We start from the raw sequence: 26,837 nt of genomic DNA, 5'->3' as shown, positions 1-26,837 counted from the left end.
AATATTTTAGGAGAACGAGGTCAGTTTTGAAAACAACAAACTAATTTTTATTGATCTAAGGAGCCTGTTACCAGATTTGCCAGAAATTCAAGAACTGAGTAAAAATTCCAGCAGCTCTCATGAGAGAGGGTGAATGAATTATTGAATTCTATCCCGATCTAATTCTACCTTTTAGGGAGCCATATAATAATACACATTTGTGAGTTCACAAACAGTCTTCAGCTGGTGCTTTTTCTCCTCTGTAAGGACTACAGCTCGGTCTTTTTACAGGTCAGAATCCTTACATTACAGTTCCTCTATGGATGGCAAAATGTAAAGTAAACGTTAGGATATGCATGTATAAGGCCAACTCAAGGCTAACAAGATAACATGAGAAATGGTAAAAATGATAAATGTTTTTTATGTATATAATAAAACAGGTATTACTGTAAGACAATTTCTGACCAATAGAGAAATTACTGGAACAAGTATATCACAAATTTCAACAAGGGCATAAAGTCAACAAAATTGGGGCCAATGGGTGTAAGATTAAACTAGAGGCAGGCTTTTTATTTGGAAGGGGATGACAATGGTATTTCTTCTGGTGGAAGGAATTTAAAGGAGAAGTTACCATATGGGTTGACACTATTTTTGATAAATATTTAACCAGACTTTTCTGTGATATTAGTTTACTGGAGTCTTAGCCAGCCTGCAAAACCAACTGAATTAGGAGAAGAAAACAATTACAAAACAGTAACTGTGCCTTAAAGCTCTAAAAAGGACCATGGTTTCACAAATTCTTCAAAGGATTGGATTTTATTAATGGTGTCCCAACGCTACTGGCATAAAAGGCTACAGTTTTTCTATTTGAATCATCCTTTTAATCCAGCGACAATCTCATACAATATTTGCTGTGCTCTGGAGTTCCACGGTGAAGAAAAAATAACTTTACTTAGTGATGTGATAAATACATTCTTTACCAAGCCTGAGAACATTTTATTCATTCAAAAGGAGTGCCATATATAACCAGAACCAGAAAATGAAACAGTTTTTCACTTCCTGTGTTTTCAGTCATTTGGATAAGATCAGAACAGCCAAAGATTTTGTGAGAAAAGGAAACCCAAACAACACTTTCCCCTAAGCCAATTCTTTTGGGTCAACATGCTGAGCTGCAAACCAGTACTACTACCATCACTAGCAAAAAGGACAGAAGACGAAGAGAACAGAGGATTCACGCCTTGCTGCTTGTGCTGGGAAATCACATCCCATATACCTGTAGTGTCTCAGGAACTACCTTACCAAGGACTCCTAAGCCCTAGGAATATCAAGTAACAAATGACATCAAATGACAGCAACAACTTGAACCAAGTACACACCTTCTGCGAGTACTCCCATATAACATACAGGGGTTATATTAAAAAGGAAACGCTTGTTGGTGCTTGCACAGGATGGGGAAAGCATCCTGTAATTTAAAGGAGTCTGCTTCTGTAAATTAGATTTTCTTGCAGACTCGTCTGTTGCTTTTAGCCTTGACACTGTGAAGTTCAGCTGGGTTTCAAAGCCACACAAGGGATTTGTAAGGGTTTAATGAGCAGACACCTCTCTGGCTGAGACTGACTAGCTGACTGTCATAAAAACTCTGCAGCCCAAACAAGGGGATTTGAGTGACAGGCCAGGGAAGCTTGAGGAAGCCTTTCAGCAGTAGACTGACAATGAGCTGATCTGGGAGCAAACACAGAAGCCTCCAGAAAGCTAGGGTAAGGAGAGGAAGCTTACTGGGAAACTCTTACAGAGCTGCCAGAGTTTCTAAGGCTTATGCTGCCTGGCAGCGGACAACTGACTCCATACGGACTGGAGACCAGAGGGACCAAGGGCATCGAGAGCCAGGGCTCTGTTCAACAGCTCGTTGAAGACAAACTACTAACACCAAGAGACAGGTATCAGTCATAACGCAAACCTCACCAGTAGTGTTAGAAGACAGGGCCCACAGCCTCTTCTCAGCTGCCATCAGTTACTTACTTATCCACAGCTGGGAAATAGCTGAGAAGTGCATTAACCTCTCACCCTGAGACAAAATGTTTACCATAGTAACAAACATGGATTTGATCAGAGAAGTCTGAAAAAGAGTACCAAAATAACTGAATTATTAGCTTTGCATGAAATTATCAATAAGAAAACTCTTTCTAGAGTTCAGGAATGTTAGGAAAATTGTTATGTTAAGTGTTCCCTCCAAGTAAAACATGCTTTTTGTGCCCTAACACTTCACTTGATGAATTCTGACTTAACATGCCCTAGCAAGTTCACCGAGGCCTGAGAAAAGTGTATCACACAGTGAAAATTTTCTCAGAGAGCAAGCGAGCAGCAGACAGTGCTTATACATCATCACAGAAAAGAGATGAAAGAGGTAAAATGTACCGGCAGCTGCCAACAGGTGCTCTTCTCAATGAAAAAATGCAAAGATCAGCTGGACCTTAACCAGAGGACTCCAGCAGCTCCTGCAGCACTGGAAATGCACCTATTTGTGCCGCATACACTACACTGCATGCATGTGGCAATGGAAAATGCTGTAAGACTGGCATAATCTTTTGAGGAGAACAGGTTTTTCACTGTAAAAGATATTTGTTTGGAGAAACATCATTCATTATTTACAATTCCCTGGCTTGCATTAGAGTAATCTGGTTGAACCTCATATTGGGTCAAAATCTCCTAGAACAACACGTGTTATCTAAAGTACTGAAAAGACAGTAAACAATCCAACACACTAACCGACAATGTGCAACCAAATTATTATAGATCAAATCAACAATCTCTACCAAGTAATAAAACTTGGGAATACTCTAACGAGTAAGACAACAGAACTATATTTTCTCTACAGAGCAGCCTTAAAATCTAAATTAAAACAACAGCTTCAGAGTCAGCTGTACAACGTCAAGCTGCATATGCTGGGATAACTTTTCTAATTTGCCAAAGTATTTTCAAAGCTCCAAACAACATACTATTTTTCAGTTTATGTCTCATGTACTTTTAAATATTGCCAGTGCTCTTTTCTCGCTAATGTCATTCAAAAACTTCAAATTGCTCCATTACTAGAATTTTCTGGGTCCTGAGCAATGCCAACTATCTCCTTATACTTTTGTTCATAACAGAATCCTCAAACTTCAGATATAGTTAAATATCATTACCAACTTCATATTTTCAAGCAATAGGATTCTTCCCTTCCTATCCAAATATTTCCGTACAATGCTAATACTAAGAGAGTTCAAGATTACCTTTACACCCTCATGGCCTGTCTCTCTAAACGACTGTTACTATCTTATCGAGACACTGGGTCCCTTTAAAAATGTTCATACTTCTGTTCACCTTTTCCCCACAAGCATAAAATTTAAAAGGTCCAATATGGGTTTTGCCTGTCATTGAAAACCTGGGATTTTTTTCATTGCTCACTGAACTTGAGAGGTCCATCCTTTGACTTCAGGTACATAAAGAATAACAACATTCTATGTAGGAAAGTTTTTAAAAAGTCACTTAGGGTATCACCTTCCCCAGCAGGAGGAAAAAAAAATATTAGTGAATCACTTGGCTTAATGCTGTAGAGATTATATACCCGATTTGAATTTCAGATTTTTTACTTTTTTTTTTTTTTTTTTTTACAATTTACAAGAAAGACTCTATTCTTCCCCTAGCTATGCATAACACATGCTGACAGATATGACAAAACTTTCTGTTTTCACTTACTTTTGCTGAAGTATTTCATTTCTGTCAGCAAGACATTAGTTGGTAGTGTCCTGTGGTATTCATTTCCTACCTGTGCCACTGATCAAGAAAATGACATGACTCCAAAAAGAGCCTAAAAGTTTCAATGATAAAGATTTTCTTTCAATTTCAGTTCAACTGGCAAGTGTATGAATAGAACATATTCTTAATCCACAGATAAGTTTCATGGATATTTGTATTGCAAATTTGTCCTTATTCCATATGGGATATGAGCGTGATGGAGAAGAAACTGTATTTATCAGGTTTTCTTTCAGACAGTGTGTCTGTGAAGCTCCACTTTTTACAGTGATGCAAATGATAGCATTATTAATATCAAGTGGCTAAAAAAGTCTCAAGGGATAAAACAGAGATACTACTCAAGCAAACTGGCTATTTGTATTATACAGGCAAATACCTGCTTACAGATGTAATGTGAACACACACCACGAGAGGACTACATTAGTAATATATTAAGTTATAAATAACTGCTCCTTAAGAAGTTAAAAACAATGGCAACCACATTACTAGTATTTATAGTAAGTATTCATGTTGTCGGATGGACTCTGAATAACGTCCCAGACTGGGACACGGGCATTGTAGATCTTGGCTCAGATTCCTGGAGTGATAAATTGGAGATGTGCAGAGCAGTTAAATATATTCACAGTTCCTGCCTCCAAACCTGGTTCTCAATGAGATTAACTGACTCAGTTAGCACAACCAGTGAGGGATGAGGGAATTAAAATTTTTAGGTCTCTCTTCATCATTACAGAAAGCCTAGTCTCCAAATCATGTCTGGCTTCCCCTCTGTCATGCTACTTCATCCTAGCAAGAACTTTTTGTACAGCTAAGAAAACACAAGTAGTAACAGCAAACAAAACTGTTCTCTGACACCTACTTCCCTGATTTTGATTAAAATAAATTCAAATATGTTTCTACCATTTGTGCGAGTTAAAATGTTCAGTCATCATTTTCAAGTTTTTCACTTGCGAGTACGGAAACCCTCACTCCCGCGGCAGAGGCAACAGCTGCCAGCAGCCGATACCGCTAGCTTTAAGTGTTTTCAGGCTTTCTTTATACAGCGCTGCAGATTACACCCGTGTAAGCAGATTAACTTGATTATTGCAGAAATATCAGATGTTACATTTCTGTATGCGGAATGAGTTTGAGAGACACTGATAGCAACCAAGGGTCAATGATACACAGTCCTTTAAATTTAAACTTAATGACTGGCATCTCCATGCACAGTGATAACTGAATCCAAAGCATTTTATCTAAGTGTTGTTAAAAAGGAATTATGTGTGGATTCAAACAATATAATGTTATACTGCCTTGTGCAATTTTACTTCCAAAATATTTTAGACAGTCCCCATGATGATAATCTACCATTTTTTGACACATTACAACAGTTCAGTAAATATTTCAAAATATAAAGGTTTGATATTTTACACTTTCACAGTGCCACTATGTCAAATATGTTCTAGAGTTCACCAGATACTTGGTATACCTTACTCTTCCTAAAAGGTTTATGGAACAAGATCCCATGTAGTAAAGAAGATCGTGTAAGACCAACACAGAAATGTTCCCAGAGCTATGGAAAGAAACACAGATGTGTTTTTTCCATGCTGTCAGCATATATGTATGCATGACAGAAGTATACGGTTCACCTTTACAGACAAGCAGGCTACAAGAGAATACCTCTTCGAATACCTAAACATAGTTTCAGCTCAGTACATAGTGTATGTTTTCATATGGAGGACATCCAGTATTAGTCAAAAATAGCCTGATTTATCTAGCATTAAATTATAATAACCTAAAATAGGAAAAATATTTTTATGGTTACGGTGTGCGTAGAAGGCCAGATGACATAAAAAGTGTCATAATTATGTAGTCTGTTTTACTGCATTTTCAGCAGACCCAGCTAGACTGCCATAGCATTTTTGTGTCAAATGTTGACCCTTTTACTCTTTCGGTACAGTTGCTTAAAAAAGCTTTGCTGAATGTTTTTTTTTCAAATCCTGTATCTGGATTCCAGTCCTAATGCCAGTCATTCCCCACAGAATTTGGACAGTCAGGTTCAGATCCCTCTCTGAGATGTTCTCTGCCTTCAACTGCGATGCTTTGCAATTGGAGAGCCAACAGTATCCTGCGTTAAAACCTAAACCCAGGCTGACCCTCACAAGGTCAGACAGGAGAGGAAGAAAGGGATAAAGAAAACTGCTGGCTTGGTTTTATTTTCTTTTTTAAAAAAATCTTGCTGTTCAAATCATGCTGGTTGGCCATTTTAGTACTGCACTGAAACAAATTCTGATTTTCTGTCCTCTTACCTGGGTTTAATAGTCACAAAAATAAATTTAAATTTAAAAATAAATTAGACAAAAATAAGGTTTATTACTGGGTGTGTCTATAGTGTTAGCTCAGATTCAAGCTAGAATGTGAACTCAGCCATCACGATAATCCAGTATTTTTAGACACAGATTCATGCTCTACCTCAAATATGGACGAGACCAATTAACTAAGTAGGCAGTGAAAGAAGTGACATTTTAACTCAAATTCTTTATCACATGAGCCACATGGCACAGTGAGTGACCCATGACTCTCACCCAGGAATGCCTAACAGCCTGTGTATTTTCCTTTTCAGAAACCAAGGCTCCAGGCCTAGCTTTACCCTACCTCCAGAAATGCCCTCCTTTCCAGCAGATTATCCAACCAGGCATGATTCTCACCTATATTGTGTTGCTTTATTCCCCACGCTTGTCTCAGTTTATCTCATGAGCCCTCAGCAGAAATATCATGGAACCTACCACATCCTTACCCACAGCTCTCCTGTCCAACCTGAAGGCTTAAGAACTTGGATCTCACCTGAATGCATCTCTTTTTCTTGCCCCATCATCTTGTGGATATTAACCCTCCAGGCATACACATTTTCTAAATCCATCACTCTCCTTACATAAATTCTGAATTTCATTGCTTAACCACCCTCCCAGACGTTTGTGACTTGACTGTTTCATCATCATTCAGTTTACCTCTCTTCCAGGAATGCCTTCTGGTCCTCCTTCTCCTTTATCTCCTTTTTCACCCTAAAAGAATGAATATTTATTTCATTATATATACAAGACAAATACTAACCCGTGACATTTTTTAACAGGAAAAATATTTTAAGATTCTGGTCTGTTCTACATGAAGTGCTACATATACACTGCTGGCTGCACAAGCAAAACTATTTCTTACATTCCAACAGAAATTCTTTCCAAATAAATGCCTCCGAAAAACATCTAGCGCTCTGAGAGCTACAGTTCTCTGTACTTCACAGTGCCGCTGAACATGCATAAAGAATCACCACAGAAAAATATTCTTGGTTCTCACAGTGCTCTGAGAACATGGTGGTGAAACAGAAATTTACACTGGGGAACAGTTTTCCTTTTGAAAATCTTAACATTGACATTAAATTAATTGTTTTCATTCTGAGACTGGTTTTTAATAAACAACTATTGTTTTAAATATCTGATAACAGAACTGTCCTCATTATTATAATTTGTCTTCAACTCATACTAGTATATGGTTCACAGATTGCATTTGAAAAGTGGAAACAATTTTTATTCTGAAAATTTTCTCATAAGTATGAATATGAACAACATCATGAATCAAAAGAAAAAAATGGTGGGAATGATCCTTCGGAATCAACTATACAGGCTGGTTCCTGTGTTTGCTCATGAAACACTGACTACAAACCACAATATTCTGTGTAGGATACGTGAAAGGATTCAGTTCTGGATTATCTCTAACTACCATGCTATTCTAGTTAACGCATATTTCATCAAAGTGAACAAAATACACCTGCTTAAGAAGCATAACATAAGGGAGAATGTCTTCCAGAACCAACAAGTCTAAACAGCTCTGTAATTGCATCCCTGTCACCAGACTGAACTTTGTCAAATCATAAAAGTAACATAACTCTGATAAAAGCACAAGGACTGACTTTATCCTAGAGTCCGAGCTCTTCCTGTCAACCAAAGAAAGCAAACAGCCCTGCACTGAATTTCCATTATTTCCAGGGGACTCCATTTGTCTGAGCAGAACCTATTCATTACGGCAGCATCATCTTTGTAATTCTGTTAGGTAAATGGTATTGAACTGAGATCATTCAGCTAACTCCATTTGTGACACAGCCCTGATTCAGAGCTATTCCTCCAGTGGCAATGACAGAGGGCATTTCATCTAATAATCGGTTTTGCAAAATGAGTTTGTATGAGCTTTCTCAAACAACTGAAGCCTGCTAACAAATTAGCAACAGCAAACTGTGAATTTAATAATCCCATGCACAAGATGGCTTTGCTAGTTCAGTGTTTCCATTTTAATACATCTTGTTGATAACAAACCTAATGCTATGCATTAGCCTGAATCATAGCGTTAAGGTTTTTCCTCAAGAATTGCCTTTCTTGCTTGTCATAAAAAAGAAACAAAAAATTAACCCAGATAAATCTATGCATTTATTGCAAAAGTTTAAATGACACCAAACAGTTATAGGAATTTAACACTGGTTATTTCAGTAGGTTTAAACTATAAAGTCCTCTTTGTTCCATGTATTAAGGCATTGGTTGAGATAGTAATTTCCTTTCACTGTCAGTTTAAAAAAACATGAGAGTTGAAGCCCCAAACTTACTGTTCTTTTTTAAATAGCTCACTTAAGCTTTTAAAAGAAACTGCAAAAATGACATTTTACTTTTCATCACTGTGACACACTGGACATTTAATACTTCTTTCAGGATCTTTCAACTAGCATCAGTTACACTGCTACAGTCTTGCAACAGCTACAAAGGTACAGCCATATATTTGACATAATATCTCCTTATGTGAATATATTTCTAGAAGATTTAAAAAATCATTCCAATTTATGGAGCTGTTTTTTCTTCTGATTTGTTTATCTGCTTTCATACTTTAAGAGAAAATGATATAAATATGTACGGATTTGCTTCAGAAGTAGTAACATCTTGTAAATTCCTTGATGCATTGGTGGAAACTTAGGGTAAAAGTATCTTGTCATAATTTGTTATCCAACATCTAAATTTACATAAAAACCTAAAGAGAGAGCCTAAGCCAAAAGACAACCCCCCCCGCACCCTCGCTTATCATTTGCCTTGACGTTAGATGAGCAGCATGTGTTGGAGACCATGCCTTTCTCTTCTACAGCAGGCAGACAGTAACTTTAAAATACCGGCGGGCAGTTCCAGACACACACAAGCGTGGTTGGTGAACGCAGGGTCTTCCTTATAATTTACAAGATACTCAGATTTAAGATGTTTGACAGTTTCTTAGATAAAATGATAAAAAGCACCCCGTGCTAATGAGCCTCGGACGTCTGCAGAGTCCCAAGAGCCATGGGCTTTCTGCCAGGTATGCAATTTTACTATGAACGTATTCTGATTTTTTAATGGAGTAAATGATTTGTCCTCACCAAGCCTGTTGTACAGAATGTCCGTGTCCTCTGTGAAGCCAGAATTCAAACCAAACAGAGGTCCAATTTTTACAATTTATTCTCATGAGAACTGAGCCAAGTCACGTTCATTTCTGCCTTTATGGAACGCACTATACTGCATAATTAACAGCTTCAAATCTAGCCAATTTGCAGAATCGCTGAAGCCACTCTGCAGCATAGAGTAGGCTGTTAATAATCAACATTGTGGCTTACCTCACAGATTAACAAAAAAGAGAGAAAAATGTGTTAATGCTCTTCTATATCTAATGTTCCTGCCTGCTTATGCTATATTCAGATGAGACAATTAAAGACTATTTATTGCAAAACCAGGATGACGAATGTCTGGAAGTGCCATGCCTTGTTTATTAGTTAACTAAAACTAATCCAATATAACACTGAACTATTTGCATTTCTTTGGGTGCGTTCTGCTTTCAGTTACCCCAATGGAACAAGCTGATGGGGTTGCTCCAGTATAAAAGCTGGGAGGTATGCAGTCTGATGTGTGTAATAGCGGACACACTGAATTCAGCGGTAACATTCTTTAATTAGATCCAGGGGTTCACACATGGCCTCTGCAAGACAAGAGTACCAGCCTTCAACTCGATTCTCCACTTTACGGCTGCCTCATTTTTCTCGTGTACTATTTCCTCCTTATTATAAAGGCAAAGTAATGTATTTGGAAATAAAATGCATTCCTACCTAAAAATTCTCCTAAAAAGGTAAAGTTTTTTTTTGCAGCGCTGCCCTGTTAATGATACTAATCAGGAATTCCTGATATCCTTTGTCCCAAGCATTTTAAAGTACCATCGTTAACAATAGCTGAAATACTCTCTGAAGTACACAGGCTATACAATATCACTAACTCAGTGCAGATACCTTATAATCTCTAACCTCTGAAACTCCGTGATTTTACCCTACATATCTGTAAGACAGTTATGGCTTGTTTGTTTTTTTAAATATTCTTCTGTGTTTTGGTACAGCTCTGTCTCAGCAGAATGCTCTATGTGAATTTTCTTTTCTTGCAACCACTTCTCCATAGCTTCTTTTAAACTGAACCCAGCTCATAGTAATGCTTATTGATTTTTCCTAAATAAGTTGTGAATCTTCAGTTCAAAAAAAGATGCTATAACTCTTTCTGGTTTTGATAGGTGTCTGGAGAGCTGGGGTTATGAAGTACTCCATCCCAATAACATTCTCACTGACAGATAGGATAGAATGTGGGATAGTATAGATTCAGGAAAGCGGCAATACTCAGGGTGAAGCACCTCAGGACTGCTGAGACACTATACCATTTAAAAGGAGTGGAAATCAAGGCAGACTAATGATCTTGTCTCAGTTCAGACTGGGAGGAACTATGCAAGGAAACAAAAGAGTGACACAAGAAGCTTACTTCCAAACAGACTGTAACCCTGGATCACATAAGACTATTACCTAAGCAGGGTCAGAAAGAAACAGCATAAAACATTGCAGAAATATACTTCTATTTCTAGTAAATTAAAATCAACAGTGATGACCTGGAAAGATGTCACTGTGAAGCCTGTGCCTTCCCAAACACACCTATTTAGGATACTCAGACACAGCAAGAAAGTAAGTGATCCCAAAGCTTCATAGGCGTCAGGAATTCAGAGAGCTCAGTAGACATGCTTAGCAAGAAACTGTGACCAAAACCCTTCTGATTCCAAACTGCACCATCGCTGTCTTGTGAAAGCGCCCCAGACTACAGGTGTCATGCCTGAGTAAGCCAGATAACATGTCAGGAGAAAGATCTTTCCTTCCTGCTTCACATACACCGGCTGAGCAATACTGAAGACGTTCATACCGGCCAACTACTGCTTAGTGTCACGCATCGCGTTTCTAAGCAAGCTCTAGGCATTTCTAAGCCAGAGAGGCTATATAAAGGCAAACTGCCACCTCAGCTGAGTCCAAAATCTTAGGCACAGAACGATCTGAAGCCAGGCCAGCCCATGGCTCCAAAACTGCACTGATGAATTGCTTCTTCCTGTCAACAGGAATGAGGCAGCCATCCATTTTTATTCTTTGCAGAAAAAGCTTAAAATGCAAAATGACTTAGATCAATCAGAACAGCAATCAAAAAAAAAAATATATCAAGTCTAATAAATGTTACAGTTTAGTGCTCTCCAAACGGAGAAATCAAACACACAAATAACAAGTAAAGAAGAATCACTGTAGCATTACTGCAGAAAAGGATCTGCGGATTATCATGGACCACATAGTGAGCGGGAGTCTGTAACACACAGCTATTTTTAAAAGGCTCAACTCCATTCTCCATTTGCCAAATGCAAATTGAAAAAAAACAGTTATTCTGGTTTACTTGACACTGATGAGAACAGCAAAAAACAGTGTCTAGTTCAGGGCATCGTCTTTTTCATGGAACTTGTGACAACTTTTAGGCATCTGCTCTTCTCCAAATCAGAATGGTAGAAAGTTTTGGGAAAAAAAAAAGTTAGGAGGAAAGAGTGAACATAGGACATGCTGATGAATCTCAAATATGGGAAAGAATGCTATAAACAGGACAATAAGTTTTCCATAGTAAATACACAAATAATGGGTTTAGTTTGTAGCCAAAGGGATTTAGGTCTGTGGTGGGGGACGGGGGGGGAATTGGGGTTAAAAAGGCAGAGAAGTACTGTAATGATCTATCTAAGAATAGAGTGACATTGCCTTAACTGTAGATTTTGCTTGAGAATGTTCTAGACAGACTAGATAATACTTCATCGTATGTGTGTCTTCATGGGGGCAAGGCAGATAGAGCCACGTACACTCTTCCAGGATAACATTTCCTCTAGACTGCTCCTTGGCTCTGCTGTGATTGCTCTCTCTTGGAAAACGTGACAAAGTCACATGTTAAAAATAGTTTTAGCTTTTCTTAGGATGATGTCCTTGCTGAGTAATGATTACAGTTTCTGCAGGAGGCACATGTCTTAAGGAGTCAAAATTCTCTCATTTAATAAATAAATTATCTTTTTTTTTCATGAAGGCACTGAAAGACAGACAAACGTTAATTCAAATGCCAGCAATATATAGGATAAAAATATGACTGAGCTGTTTGCCCTGTCACCATGCCATTATCGCCAAGTACAGTGATTGAATAGTATCAGTTCAGAGATAAAGAACAGCAAAATAAAAATCAAAACAAATAACACAGATGAAACAGGAGCAGACAGATAAATGTATTCTGAAGAGTTAGCAACCTCTTTAGATTGAAGGACTGTATCCGCATTCGATCAAGTCATGTAGTTTAGGCATACTTTTACATTCTTCATGAAAGCTAAACTCTCACATTGCAACATCCACCAACACCGATTTCTAACATAGTCTACCAATTCCATGGCACTCTGGCAGGCAATAAAATGTTCTCAGTTATTGAGTTATTGAAATCTTTTCTTACATAGCCTACAGAACTATGATACACTTAATAACTAAGCCTTCAGAAAACTCAAAGTCTGTTCTTTCACATCTAGAAAAAGCCACAGCAAGACTACCAGAAACGCCTTATTGAAAACACAAGTGAACAATCCTTTGATCTCTTAATGTGTTCCATACAGATCTCTGAATCTCACCTTGGTCCTTATCAGCAACGTAACCCTATCTTGTGGAAATCTAAAAGACTGCCTAACATTCCCTGATGCCGACCAGAGACAGTAGTTAAGACCATTAATGAAATACTAAAAGGCATTAAATAATACTGTGATAAGCGGAAAAAACAATCTATGTAGAATAGTACATAACATACCTTTTCGTCTAAGAGACTTGTTAGGGTAAAAGAAATGTAAAGACACAGCTTCATCCTTTTGGGTGACAGGTGTTAGCCAGCACAAAAAGAAAAAAATACTGAGATTTTGGATAAATCCTGCTTGCTACAATTTATACAAGACTAACCATAATCTAACATTTAGCTTTGTTATTTGATAATAAATGCCCCAAATGAATGTACTCAGGCTTAAGATGCTTATGCTGGCTTTGCTTTTTGCCACATAAAATTTAGATGTTGCGGTTTGCAAACTTTGCTCTGTATGCTAATCTGCCATGGCTCATCCTGCCATCACCATTTCACTTTTTTTTTTTTCTTCAAACCTTTCAATGTCAAGGAGAAAAAACAAATAAAATAAACAACCAAACCTCCACTCTTTTTGGTAATTATTTAATCATATATTCCCAGACTTAACTTGAAAGAAAAATTCTTAACCCAAGATTAAAGTTTTATTCATAAAAATAAGAAAAATAATACAACCTAAAGCATGAGCTATCTGAAAGCAGAGTTTCAGTATCCTAGATAATATTTATTCTTAACATCCACTCAAATATATTAATACTCTCTTCAGAGAAAGTACAATCAGTCAGGTAAAATGTGTTTATAAGGAAAAGTCACTAAGCTTTTTTGTGGTGATCTTCATTTGCAAATGCTACTGGCATTTACGTTCAGAGGCTTTAGTGGATGTAAATAGCTTTCTAAAATGACTCAAAGCTTCCCCAAAAAATCAATATAATGTTTATTTCAAGAATTTGCATCTACAGAAAGAAATCATAGAATATATTTTAAAGACTATAAAACCCCCACTGTGAATAATAATGGATATTCTATTCTTTACTCACTCCATCTGGCCGAGTTCTACAATACATTCTGTACACGGCATATCTCTCCAGTTTAAAAATTGCTGTATTGCACATTGTTGATTTTATATTTGCAGATGAGATTAGCAGAGGCGCTGTAGAAGGAGAGGAAAACTGGACCATGAATGTACCCTGTATAGCCTTTTCATGGAAAGTTGCATGTATGAGTTGTCTGACTGAATTAATGAGTCTTTATAGTTTGGAAAGCCTTTTGCTTTTGGATTATGAGGAAAGGTATAGCACAATAAACAATCATTTCTATGAGTCATCATTTACACTTCTACTCCAGACTTGCCTCCTGTCCGAGCAAACATCTTAACTTTCCAGTACCTTCTTGTTGATATCTAACCATTTGAATTAGTTTTAAATGTTTCTTTCAACATTTTTTTTCCTTGAGAAAGCTTCCTCTTTCATCACTGAAAAAACACTGATTCTATTGGTCACCAAGAACTGCAATAATCTTGAAGTGAGTCTCGGATACAAACCACATCCATAGACATAACCTTTTTCAGCTATCTACAGAGCTACCACTTTCAGCCGGACTTGATCACACTATTTTCACAAATGCTCCCTCATCCTGCTCTCACCCACCCATTAGGAACATCATCGCTAAAACTGTTCATCATTTATCTTCTTTGCTGGTTCTCATGCCCACATACTTAAATACTAGGAAATCTAAGTATTAAACTCAGTGCACAACTCGGCATTGCAAAGCTCACACAAAGTCATACCATTTATCCCCATTCAATAACCTCTCCCTTCAGTCCAATTCTTCCCTGGTGTGATGAGCACAAAATCTACACAATAGCATCATAGCATCATCTTTCAAATTATTTATTTTTTAATTAACCAGCCAAGTCTGCTTGTTCTGTAGGCATCCATCTTCTGTCTTAAATCTTATATTTTAATTATAATATCTTCAGTATGAGATAAATGGTCTGCTCTGTCTTTGTACTGTGCCTAACACAAGGGAATCATAACACATTTTGACTTGCACAAATAATTGAGCTTTTACAGAATTTTGCTCTTGCATCACTCATGAACAAAACTAATAGTTGAATTTTGCTCTAAGTTTCCAGCGCCAAACTCCACAATAATTTTGAATTTAAGTGTCTTCCATATCTATCAAGAGATTAAAACCTAAAAAGAAAAAAACTGCCTCATTTAATGAGTACATTATTTTTCCCTTTCTTAAGTAAATACTACAAATGGATATGACTTTCAGCTACAATTGTTTAAAATTCTGTGTGTCTTTTAGTGGGAAGGTTTCTATTTATACTGCCTTAGTGTTAGTGTTGAATGAAGATTTTTCCATAGGAGGAATAAACTAGTTTCTTTTCAAGGCTGGTCTCCTAAGGCAACCTAAAGCCAATCTATTCTTGTCAGCAGTTGACAAATAGTACTGTTTTCACAGAATGTAGTATTTTTCAGACACTCATGCATTCATGCTTTTGGCAGGCTATTGCTGTTGTTATTTAGACTCTAAAAGATGTTCTGCAGGTGGTTAAAGCAACATCAAGTGTTTGTGCAAGCTGATGGACTGCTATGTCTTTTCTGCAAAAGCTGCACCTCTAGCTTTATTTGTCACATGATAACCGAAATAATGGCTTTTTCTGTAGCTGTGACTATTAACCGTGTTCATCAGGCCCACGCAGACAGCAGTATCGGTTACTGCTATTTTCTTAGACTACAGCAAGTAGTTTATTAAGGTCATCGAAATGCATACTTTAGACCAGGAAATTGGGGTTTCAGTAAAGCTCTGATGGACCCTGGTTCAATCTAAAGGTGTGATGCGTTCAGTCTTCTGATGGATATTTATCTGCGGAGGAGGCTTGATGTGTGTTCAAAATAAGCACACCTTGCTCAGACTTCACTAAGGCCAGTTCAAAACACAGATAGAAAAGTAGGAAATGGCTGCCTTTTGCATAAAACTTAGTAATTGTAGATTTAATGCAGGAAGTTTTCTCTCTTTTCGAGAGGATCAAAATCCACAGTTCCCACTTCCCTGGCAACTCTCTATAAAATCAGCCCATAGGGTACTGTGCATGAAAATAATTGTCTTATTTCTGTTCTAGCTGGAGCGCTGTGCAGTGAAGTGTAAAAAATTGGTCTAGAATAAATAGGTGAGAGAATGTTCTGCAGCCTACTGATGGGAAGGAAGCATCTTTAGAAAAGGCATCCTGGGAAATTTGAGCTGTATCTACTGGCTGGCTATTGACAACAGAAGCAAGTTAAAGTTAACACTGGCATTCAATAAGTACATAAAACTGATAAAAGGGTACAGGGCAAAACTTCTTTATCTGTGCACAATATATATTGGCCTCACCATGCGAGGAAGGTCAATGATATGCTCCCTGCAGACATCTAAGACAACTCAGTCTCTACTTACTGTCACAGAAACTCTGAACTTCTTTTGTAAATTGGCTGCTCTTCCAAGCTAGCTTCTTTGGTTTTTAAACTAAAATTTAAGAATACACAAAGATGGCCAATGAGTGTACTGTACAAAGTACCAGCATAAAGCTGCTGATTGGGTTAGCTACACGAGACACATACTTCTGTACCATTTACCATTTTTTAACTCTTGTGCAGATCTTCGATAACAGCCTTAATACCCTTGACTTGCATGCCTGCCACGTCAGGTCTTCTTCAAAGTAAGCATTTTCTAGGTATGTCTACGTTAGCAAACAGTGCTGCACAACAGAAGAGGATCTATGGAGCAAATGATGCAGAGTACTAGTTCACACTGTATGTATTTTGTTGGAGCTATTCCAAACATACCTTGGAGTATCTTTAGTCTGTTTTCATGAACTCAAGAGCCACTAGCAATTGCAGCACCTTAGGCTTGCTCATGGAGTATATTCTTCAGTTTAGCTTCATACAAAAGGAATCATACTGTTCTTTTCCAGCCCCAAAAATCATCTATATAGGACTGCAGCACCTTCTGGTCACTAAAATATGCCTATTCTTCTGGAATACCTCGGTTGCTGAAGAAAAGCCAGACAGCAGTTTGGAGAAACAGAATCTGCTGGGATATAACCCAGTAAACAGAGGCTTTTTTGGGTCAAAACTGTTCCCCGATTTACTTACTTCACTATGCATTACACAAACAGTTACAATAGCAGTGCACAGGGACACTGGGGATAGGAAGAAGCTGGAAAGGAGGAGATGGAGGAAGAAGACTGTTTTTATCATTGACAGTATTACCTTAACAAACATCAAGTACTGCTAAGTGGAGAAAAAAAACCCAACCCAATAAGTGCTTTGGAGACTTAAATACACTTAAATACGTATGTTGCTGACTTTTCAATAGTAACATCCACATTTGTCTTTGCAGGTTGTGGAAAGCTTCCCCTGCTCACACTGAGTTTTATTTTTGGTCTACTCACGAACCAAGGTTCTGCCACTTCCTGATCTACAGTGACCAATGTAAGCAGCCGCTTTGTTGTTTCTTCTTTCATCACACACTGCTCATGAATTCTGATCCTTATCCTAACTGCAGACAACTCTCACTCAAAATTGCAAGAGCCCATTTAGGGAGCCCATTGACTTGCACATGTATTTCATCTGCAAATTTACTTCTTCACATTCATGCCTATTTCAGAAATATCACATAAAAGAATTTTTAAAAAGGTCTCACAATGTGAGGCTAAACTATAGAAACTACAAGGCTGCATAAGCATATATGCAATTTATGCTAAATGGTGTTTTCTAATATTGCAGCATCAATACTGTTTTATTAGATTATCCTATTGCCTCTTCTCATTAGATACCTGTCAGTACTCTCTTTTTCATAAAGAATAATCCTCTGCAACAGTGCATACAACATAATCTCACTGATAGTAGCAGCTGCAGTGTACTGATGGCCTCCTTGCTGTGGAACCCCGCCAGCTCTGTCTTACAGCATATCTTTGCTCAGCAGCTCCCAAGAACTGCCTCCTGTTTGAAAAAAAGGAGACTCACATGTCAGGAGCTCTATTCAGTTCGCTATGTTAAAGTAATACATTGCACCTGCCAGCAAGGATTCAGTTGTGCTTACTCTCTATTGCTGTAATGCCTTCTTCCTCCAGAGCCTCCTTTCTGGCTTAAAGTTCTTGGTAACAAAAGCTTTCCTTTAATAACTGCACTGCAGTAAATCAAAAGCATTAAGTCAGAAGTGATTTAATTTAGAAATCTATTACTTGGTATGTTACTAAATATTTTCATGATTGTATCATATTTCCTAGAAGGGGATGACTCATTCTACTACACACATAAATATGTACGTAAACATATGAGCGTATCAGTGTAAATGTCCACTTTCACCTGGAAGTCAAGGAAATACACTCAAAGTTAAACCTGTCACCAGATCTGGGATTGAGAAAAAAATATCCCACCTGGATTACACTGTCAGAAAATACTGAGAATTACAGCCATATGAAACTACTTTAATTTTTATTCCTGGCTAACTGTAAGACCAGATCAATGATACTACCTGAAGTTATCCGGAACCCACGAGATCTGTAAGGAGCTGAAGTACTCACATTATGGTACACTCTACCTACAATGCTTCTCACAGCACTTCCAGTTAAAGACAACTCTTTGTCAAAGATATTATGCAAAGGTGTTAGTGAAATGTAAACAGCTTTTGGAAAGTAAAATAGGGAAAGAGAATGGACAAATATGTGTATGAGTGGGTGTCTGCACAACAGGAAAAATAAGTTATGAGCCAGAAAAAAGAGAAGAGAGAAGACACAGATAATCAAGAATAAGTACCAAAAATAGCAAGCAGACCAAAAAAATAAATCCAGAAACAGTGATAAGAAAATAAGTTTAAAAAAAATGACTGGATGTTGAACTTCAGTCAGGCCTATTTCTCTGAGACTATCTTGTGAGAACACTCATATGATGGGCTATTTCCAGGCCCCTCTCTAATCCAATTGAGGTCACATTTAGTTTGCAAATGAATTCTATTCTGCCATTTCTTATCTTTTGACTCAGCCATCATCTTCTTTAAGTTCAGTCTGTTCAGATTATTAAATGATAAACAACAAAAAAATCATCTGTCATAATGAATTATAAGGCCTTTCACCAAAGATTGTCTGTGGAGTCAGAAGAGAAAGTATTTTAATTCACAGCAATAAGCTTCATCACTCGAACTAAAAGACAAGGTAGCTGCAGCAGAGGATGACCCCTCTCTTCTGGTGAACAAAAAGCAGAGGCTGAGCATGGGACACCTTCCACTCATCACAGAATACAAACAATTCACTAGCCAGCCTGATGAAAAGCAAGGAAACCAGAAATTTTGTGTTCTACTTTTGACTCCAAAAAGGAGTAAGATTTACTACTTACAGATGACATCCAGACCACACACCTTCTGGAAGGCAGTGCAGTCAGATGGAAGAGCTAGGACACGCTAGAAATCTTGGTTTTATTCCCACACCAGTACTGATGTACTCCACTCTGGCTTCTGAATTACTCTCAGTCTCTTCCATCTCTCTCAGAAATACACGTACATACGCCACTCCTTCTTCTTCTTTTCCCCAAGTAGCCCACTCAAGGGCCATGCCCATCTCTACCCTCTCTCTCCTGTACCCAGGTGCCCTGACCCAAGCCCCAGCATTCACCCCACTGGTGCTACACAACTCTCAGAGTTGTTAAATGCAAACTGGGACCTCAACATGTCTACGTAGAGAGAGGATGATGCTGTGCTCTCTACCACTGCCAGTGGAAATTTCTTGGCTCCTCCAGAATATTTTCTCAGATGCTAGATGTGCAGCACTCCTTATAGATAAAAATTGTTACATTAATTTTAAAGTAATTACCATTTGTCAAAATTACCTTTCAACAGGTTTACAGCCTTAGCTGTTTCCAAACTAGTACATCTTTCCTAGGCATCCACAGCTGTAATGACACCCGGTCATCCAACTCTGGATATGTCTTTGCAGAAATCTCCAAGGTGGTACAGAAGTAATCATTACTGGAAGCAGTACATCCAAATGACCTAGCACTCTGCTCATGCTATTAAACCTTACATCTCAACAGAGTGCCCGCTAATGAAGCTGCATACCCCAGGTCGCTCATTCAGAACAGGCTTGGCTGTCTCTGCAGAGCACAGAGTGTGTGCTTTCTTGCCCAGAGCTCCACATCTGGGCCTACCATGCAAGAGGCTTCCTGCGTTGTGAGAGCAATTGGAATTTGGAGAGCTTTGTGGACTGAAGTAAATCGTGCTCAGTATGTGCAAATGGCCATTTTCAGATCTTCAGATTACACCAAATCTTGGTGGAGAGAAGTCAGACTGAAAAAGATACCTTTCTAACATGAAAAAAATGCACCTGTCAAATATTATATTTCTAATCCAAAGCAGAAAGAGCTTGAGAGTTCACACCAGCATTTAGGTATTGGCAAAGTCACTTCCCTCCTCCACTAATCTTGTTCTCAGCAAGACATGAATTGTTTACACTCAAACCTCACAAAGAAAACCATTTTGAGGCACATGACTAAATCTGGTGATGATACCAAATTATACAGGATAAAACAGATGAGGATGAACTGTGACAAACTGAATACAGGCATGAGACATGAAATGACATGGCAAAAGAAGGACAAATGAAGTTTGGTGTAGGAATATCTAAAATGAGGAAGACGGTAAAATCCTTATGTCCCATATGTAGCCATAACGTCTGTGAACACCATCACAACTTCCTAAATGCAATGACTGGTAACGGTCAGCTCAAAAGGACCAAGAGTGAGATCTTGAGGCCACACAAAGCTAAAGAGAGGGTAAAAAAGGAAGTTCCACGTAAGGAGATAGTGGGAAGGCATAGAGAATGAAACAAAACAAGCCACTGTGATATTTTATATGCTAAAGTTCTTGCCTCTACCATCTTTGAACACTGCAACAGAACTCAAAAACATCCAGAGGCAGGTGGTAAGGACGACCAAATAGAGAGCAGTTTTCATAGTAGTAGATACTAAGTAAGCTGGTATTCTTCAATTTGGAAGAGACAGCTCAGGAATGTGTGATACCTGCTTATTGATTCTTGATTGATACTGAAAAGGAGAATAAGAATCTTCCAACAGAAGTAGTAGGGGACACCAAATTAAATTAAGAGGAAGCAGGTTCCAAATAAACAAAAGGAAGTGGTTCTTCAAACACAAAGATAAACAGCATAATTCCTTACCACAGGATATTGCAGATGCTCAAAGTTTACATGAATTCAAGGGAAAGCTGCACTCACTAATGGGAGGGAAGTCCACTGAAGGCTACTAAATTCACTGAAAACACATCTGGCTGAGATCACAGTCTCAAATAATTGGAGGCTGGAAGAGTACATGGGGAAAAGCAGTCTACTTGCTTACTTTGCCCTTACACTTTTCCCTGGGCACCACTTTGGGCTATCATTAGAAGCAGGATGCTAAGCCTGATGAACCTTTAATCCGACCAAATGGGCATGTGTAAGTGAATTAAACAATGATACAACTTGGGACCTGGAACTTGGTCATCTATTTCATTAAAGTGATAGACCCCAGCTGTGAAGGTCTTTTGCAGACATTTCAATGAGTCTAATTAGCATTTCCCCATATAATTCCCAGGCACAGTTCAAAAGTTAGCATAGGCTAGGGACTATTCCCAACCGATAGTTTTGATTAAGTCTGTTTCAAAAGGCAAGACAGTTAAACAGTATGAAGATGGCCAGATAATGCCAAATAGCACAGAACTACAGGATAAGCCCTGGTAATGTTCAGCTTATTAGGATAAATGCCAATGTGACTGCTTGTATTACAGGTAGAGACTTCCTGTAGAATTAACAATAGGCTTTTCCTTTTCCCCTAGAATATCTGTGTACCGGTGTCTCTCTTTGTGATTGTATATGATCTACTTGGTCATAAAAAAATTCTGTCAAATAGAAACACTTGTATGCCTGTTCATTGAGATGGCTATCTTGTAAATGATGTTTAACCTCATATGACGTCATGAAAAAACTTCTAAAATGCTACCCACAGTGTCAGAGCAGAACAATCGTAAAAGCAAAGCAAAGAAAAACATTCCTCCCAACCCCAAAGCTTAAAAGGTGCTAACAAGTGACTAAATAGTTACAAGATGAGAAAGAGAAAACTCTAATACTTCCCTATATAGCATTATGGGACAAGTATGAAAAAACTCATTTCACATTTACATCCAGCGGGTAAAGCGACCAGTTTTGACTGCATGAAATAAGATTTAAAGGACTTCAGAAAATCTTCCCCCTGCCCCAATAAAGTATCTGTATTGATGGTTAGCAAAGGTAAGGAGCCACATTTTCAGCACAGTGGCACTGACTTGGCCACCATCCAAGCAAACTAGGGAATTGGACCCTTAGTGTATAATGCAAAATGCAAGTTCTTCCATTAGTCCAAAAAACATTCAGACTCACAGGTCTCTATATGCAGCGGCCGCGGTCATATCAAGATTTGCAGCTTACTGAATTTAATCTTCTAATATTTTGTTTGGATTGAAGCATTTCTAGCAGAACGTACAGTTGACAAACAGAAGTGCTGTACTAAGACACAGGAGGGTTACTAACTACTTCTCTTAATTGTCATTTTTTAGTATTTTTAACTATAGACCTTTGAGGTTCATTACTGTCTTCTATCCATGAGTAACAGCTTCTATTTTTCAAGTAGATTGGAAGCTTCCCCAGTACTTGAGCTGTTTTATGTGGACTGGTTTCATCACTGAGATTTATGGTACAGACATAAAAATATTAGAAAGACTAAATAATGACTAACTTCAACTAGCATCTTAGAAAGGAAAGGTGATTCCTTCTTCATTTACTTATGCTTATTTAAGAAAAGCATATTGAAGACTGTGAAATAAAAGACTACACCTGGGGACACACTGGAAGTTTACAGCCTTGCATGTTCTGAATGGATGGAAGATAGACAGAGGAGTATTTTATTAGGTGTGATAGGATGAAGTAGAAAATGTTGAACCTCCAGGAAATCTTCTTGACACTAAGATCTATTAGGAATTTTCTTCTAAAGGAAATAGAGGAAGCCCTATTTCCTGGGATAATTCAAATTATACTTCACAAAATAGTAAATATATACAAAGAACATCCTGCATTCAGAAGAAAATGAAGCAGATGACAATTTTTTCTACATTTAGGCTGGACAAGCCCCAGATTCCTTCTCTCTTCTCACATATATACACAGGCAAAAGCACAATCAAAACATATAGAAAGTAAAGATAAAAGGATGAAACTAGAAATAATGAATGACTATCACTATGCTTTTACTCTTGGTTTCCCTTAGTCAAATACATGTAACTTTATTTATATCATTTTACTGAAAAATATCAAAGAATTACAGTAAAATAATAACTTTACCAAAGATCAAGTGTTTACAAGTGCATATCACAGGACATACACTGCTACATAGCTCAGCTCCAATGACATCCACTTTTCAAATCCTCTATTTCAAGCGTGAGATGAGAGGGCAATATGCTTTATAAAGGAAAGCAACCAGTCAAGGAAAACTGCAGCTGAGTCGTCCCTCTCCAGAGCACAGCCATCCTCCTACTCTATCACTCACAACTTCCGAGTCTTCCATACTGTCATTTAGTCTATATAACGACATACCTTACTTAAAACAGAAACAGGGATTTTATACTAGTATTTTGAAGCAGCTAAGCAAGGCAAGGAATTTAGTCTTCCCAGCTCTGTGAAATCACTATTATCTACTAGTGATAATCCAGTCACATTTGCTCAGCTATAACTAACATGGAAATGTGTTGGCTTTTCTATCACCACTATTCCAAATAAAATATAGATCTGTTCCACACATGCTGTCAAATTATAATGCAGTTTATATGGTGTTCAGGTTCCATGTGTCCCACAAAACTGAATTCTCAGTTTTCTAGCTCAATTACAGAAAGAACCGTATCTGTGAAGTATACTACAGCAAATACACATTCTAACCAAGAAGTTAGACAAGATGACAGGGGGACCTGGGTAAAGAGTACTAGCTGGAATGACCAAAGGAAGCAAGAGCCAGGAGATAAAAGAGAATGAATTACAGATTTAAAAAAGAAAAAGGGCATCTCAGAGGTTATTTGTCTGATAAACTAACAGCCTTTGGGCCAATTCCAACTCCCAAGCGATGCACATACTTCAAGCATCAAAATAAATAATAAAAAATAAGATTTCAACCTCTGTAGGTTTCAAGATCTCAGACCTAACTTAGAGTCCATTTCTTGGTTAAGCTTATAACAGCTGCCAGGCTCTAAACATTGTACGTGCCCATTCATCTGAACTGAAGCACTTAAACATCTTGCCTCAGCAAATTAAGCAGCTACAAATTACAGTATAGAAGATGACTGCTGGAGAGGCAAGGGTTACCTGAGACAGACACAACATTTATAATTGGGTATTGAGATTTCTGACATTAATTTTTTTTTAAGTTGCTAGTGATGAAGTATAACTAGGTAACTTATCTCCTCCCCAATGGCTGCATTTAAGCAAATCAAACCAAGTGCTGCTTGAGCTAAGAGTCTGCCCTTTGTTTTTGTTTGATGGTCTTCGGTTTTCTCCATTTAGAGTAAACTGACAGTCATTGAATTATGCACCAAATTTTGTGAGATAGCTTTAAGCATATGTTTTAAGAAAACCTGGTGCTTCTTTGTTGTTAGAATGGAGGCCCATTTTGTGGACCCTTTTGTTATCAGGGTTTCCCCTGCCTTTAAAATCTGTTGTTTTGGGGGTTCTGTGCTTTTTGTTCCAACTTGGAGGCTTATGACATGCTCAAAGCAGGACACATGTAACTTTACTGCACTGCAATTTCTATATGGCTCAAGTTCTTGTTGGTGCATTATACAGAAATTCTCTACGTGTACTCCTCTGTATCAACCTATTCCATATTTTATTACTTTTTTACCATTTTGTATTTATAGTATTTCCCAGAGGTATCAAAACCAGGATCAGAGATCTCTAATTGTTAGAACTCTGTCTCAGAAACTCCAACCACAAGCTGATTAGAAAGGCAGGTTTTATTTTATGTGTCACTGATTTCAGTGCCTGGCTCTTCTTCATATGCTGAATTGTGAAAGACTTACACTGATTTTATTTTTCAGAAAGTAATTGCTTTACATTGGGACACTGGAAGAAAGCAGTCAAAGAAAAAAAAAGGAAAAAGAAAGAAGAAACCAGCAATACATAGAAGGCTGTAAAAATGAAACCAGAGGATTCACCTTGTAAATAAAACTGTATTTAGAAGATGCAGGGACAGAACTTCAGCTATGGGAATTGCCACAGCTCAGATGAATGGAGCTGCAATCAGACAACCCAACAGCTGCATGGCAATTTTCATACTAATAAATTTTAAGATTCTCTTTTTTTTTGGTACTTTACAAATTTTGAAGACACCCTTAGATTTCAGTTATGCTGAAAAATTTAATTTGTAACTATTTGTATTGGAAAATAAACAGTTTCATAGAGTTTCAGCAAACCTAAGCTAAAAACATCCCAGAGAAGGCATACACACCCCATCATCCAAGCAACCATGTACAATGCTACTTAAACAAGTGTTCCACAACAGCTTCTGTGAGGGTGACAGCATCAGCCCACAGGTGATTGGATATTTAAGCAAGAGCAATGGTTACCCCCAGATGTGATGTTATATACACATCTTAAAAAATCTCCCTATAACATATTCTGGTGAACAATATTAGTACATACTGTAAATTAAATGTACATTCACATCCCACCCACACCAATAGTTGAAGTAAATCCCCCAAACCATTATCACTTTTTATTGTTCTACTTTTTTATGTGGATTTATAATGTGAACAGCTGTGCCAAATCAGAAAAATATCCCATTCATGTTCACTTTTCCTAAAATCATACAATAATTGAGGCTGGATGTGACCTCAGGAGGTCTCCAGTCCAAACTCCTGCTCAAAGCAGGGTTCAGCTATGGGGTCAGGCCAGTTAAACCACGACAGTTGCTCAGGGCTGGTCTTGAAACCATCAAGGAAAAGAGGCTGCACAACCACTTTGGGCAACCTGTTCCAGAGCTCTACTGTCCTATCACAGAAAAGTATTAACTGGGCATTAAAAACAAACCAGGATATACATCGAAAAAGAACCTGTCTTGCTGTTCTCTGTGCTTATCCAATTAGAAATCAGTGTAAGTGATACCTTGCATAATTTTGATGCTATTAACAGAAAATGGTAAAATCATTTAAGATAATTTGATCTCTTGTATTTTCATGAAGCAAGCCTTTGTTTAGTTTATTTCCTTTTCTGTAAGTGGGATAAAAAGTGCAGACCACAGGAAGAGGAAATTACTTCCATAATAAACAACGGTGTTAAAATTAAAACCCCTTTCCTAATGGCTACACAGCATCTTTCTTGCTGCACTTTCAGCCCATTGCTTTGCATGCACTATGGACACAGCAAATATACCATTCCCTTCCTCTTCACAGCAGTCTTATGAATTCAAAGACTGTTTACATATTTCTTTTCAGCTGACTCTACACTAAGTAATCTTCATTCACGCAATCCTTCCTCAACGGTTATGTGTTCCTGAGCACCAGTCATTCTCAGTGCTCTCCTTTCAAAATCCTTTAAGTTGAAGCCTTACCAATACCAAACAGCACAGGGATTTAATTAGTGTTGCAGATAATATTCCAATTTAAAACACCTTAGTAAGAGTCTTTCATTTGCAACTGCCTGACTTAATTTACCTGGATCCAGCTTCTGATCCAAATAATCCTCAGATTCTAATTTCTGAGTAGATACTATTTGATTTGGTTTTTCGCAGCTCAGATTTGTTCTCCCCTACAGGTAGCTCCTTGCACTTGTTCCTTCTGTGTTGGATCCTATATTTTCAGGCTACATCTCTGATTTGCCAAGAACATTCTGGATTTTAAAGCTTTCTTCTAGTTATTAGCAGTCCCTCCTGACTTCCTATCATCATAAAGTGTAATACTCATACTTTCTATTCCATACTGTAAAAGGACAATTCTGAACAGTATCAGAAC

General features: G+C 37.8%; 1 protein-coding gene across 6 annotated transcripts in view; it reads right to left on the bottom strand.

The window, feature by feature from the left end:
* Positions 1-26,837, bottom strand: part of COL19A1 (collagen type XIX alpha 1 chain) — a 207,534-nt gene that overhangs the window by 102,395 nt on the left and 78,302 nt on the right. For all 6 annotated transcript variants that reach the window (XR_011328356.1, XM_069804592.1, XM_069804595.1 and 3 more), the window contains one exon: positions 6,756-6,809. Coding sequence is in view for 5 of the 6 variants with exons in the window: in XM_069804592.1 (XP_069660693.1) it covers positions 6,756-6,809 (54 nt within the window). In the remaining variant the exon portion in view is untranslated. The remainder of the gene's footprint in view (positions 1-6,755; positions 6,810-26,837) is intronic.

This window comes from Haliaeetus albicilla, chromosome 17, assembly GCF_947461875.1.
Source record: "Haliaeetus albicilla chromosome 17, bHalAlb1.1, whole genome shotgun sequence".
NCBI classification, from domain to species: domain Eukaryota; kingdom Metazoa; phylum Chordata; class Aves; order Accipitriformes; family Accipitridae; genus Haliaeetus; species Haliaeetus albicilla.
The sequence above is the reverse complement of the archived record's forward strand: the minus strand, read 5'-3'. Positions and strand labels throughout refer to the sequence as shown.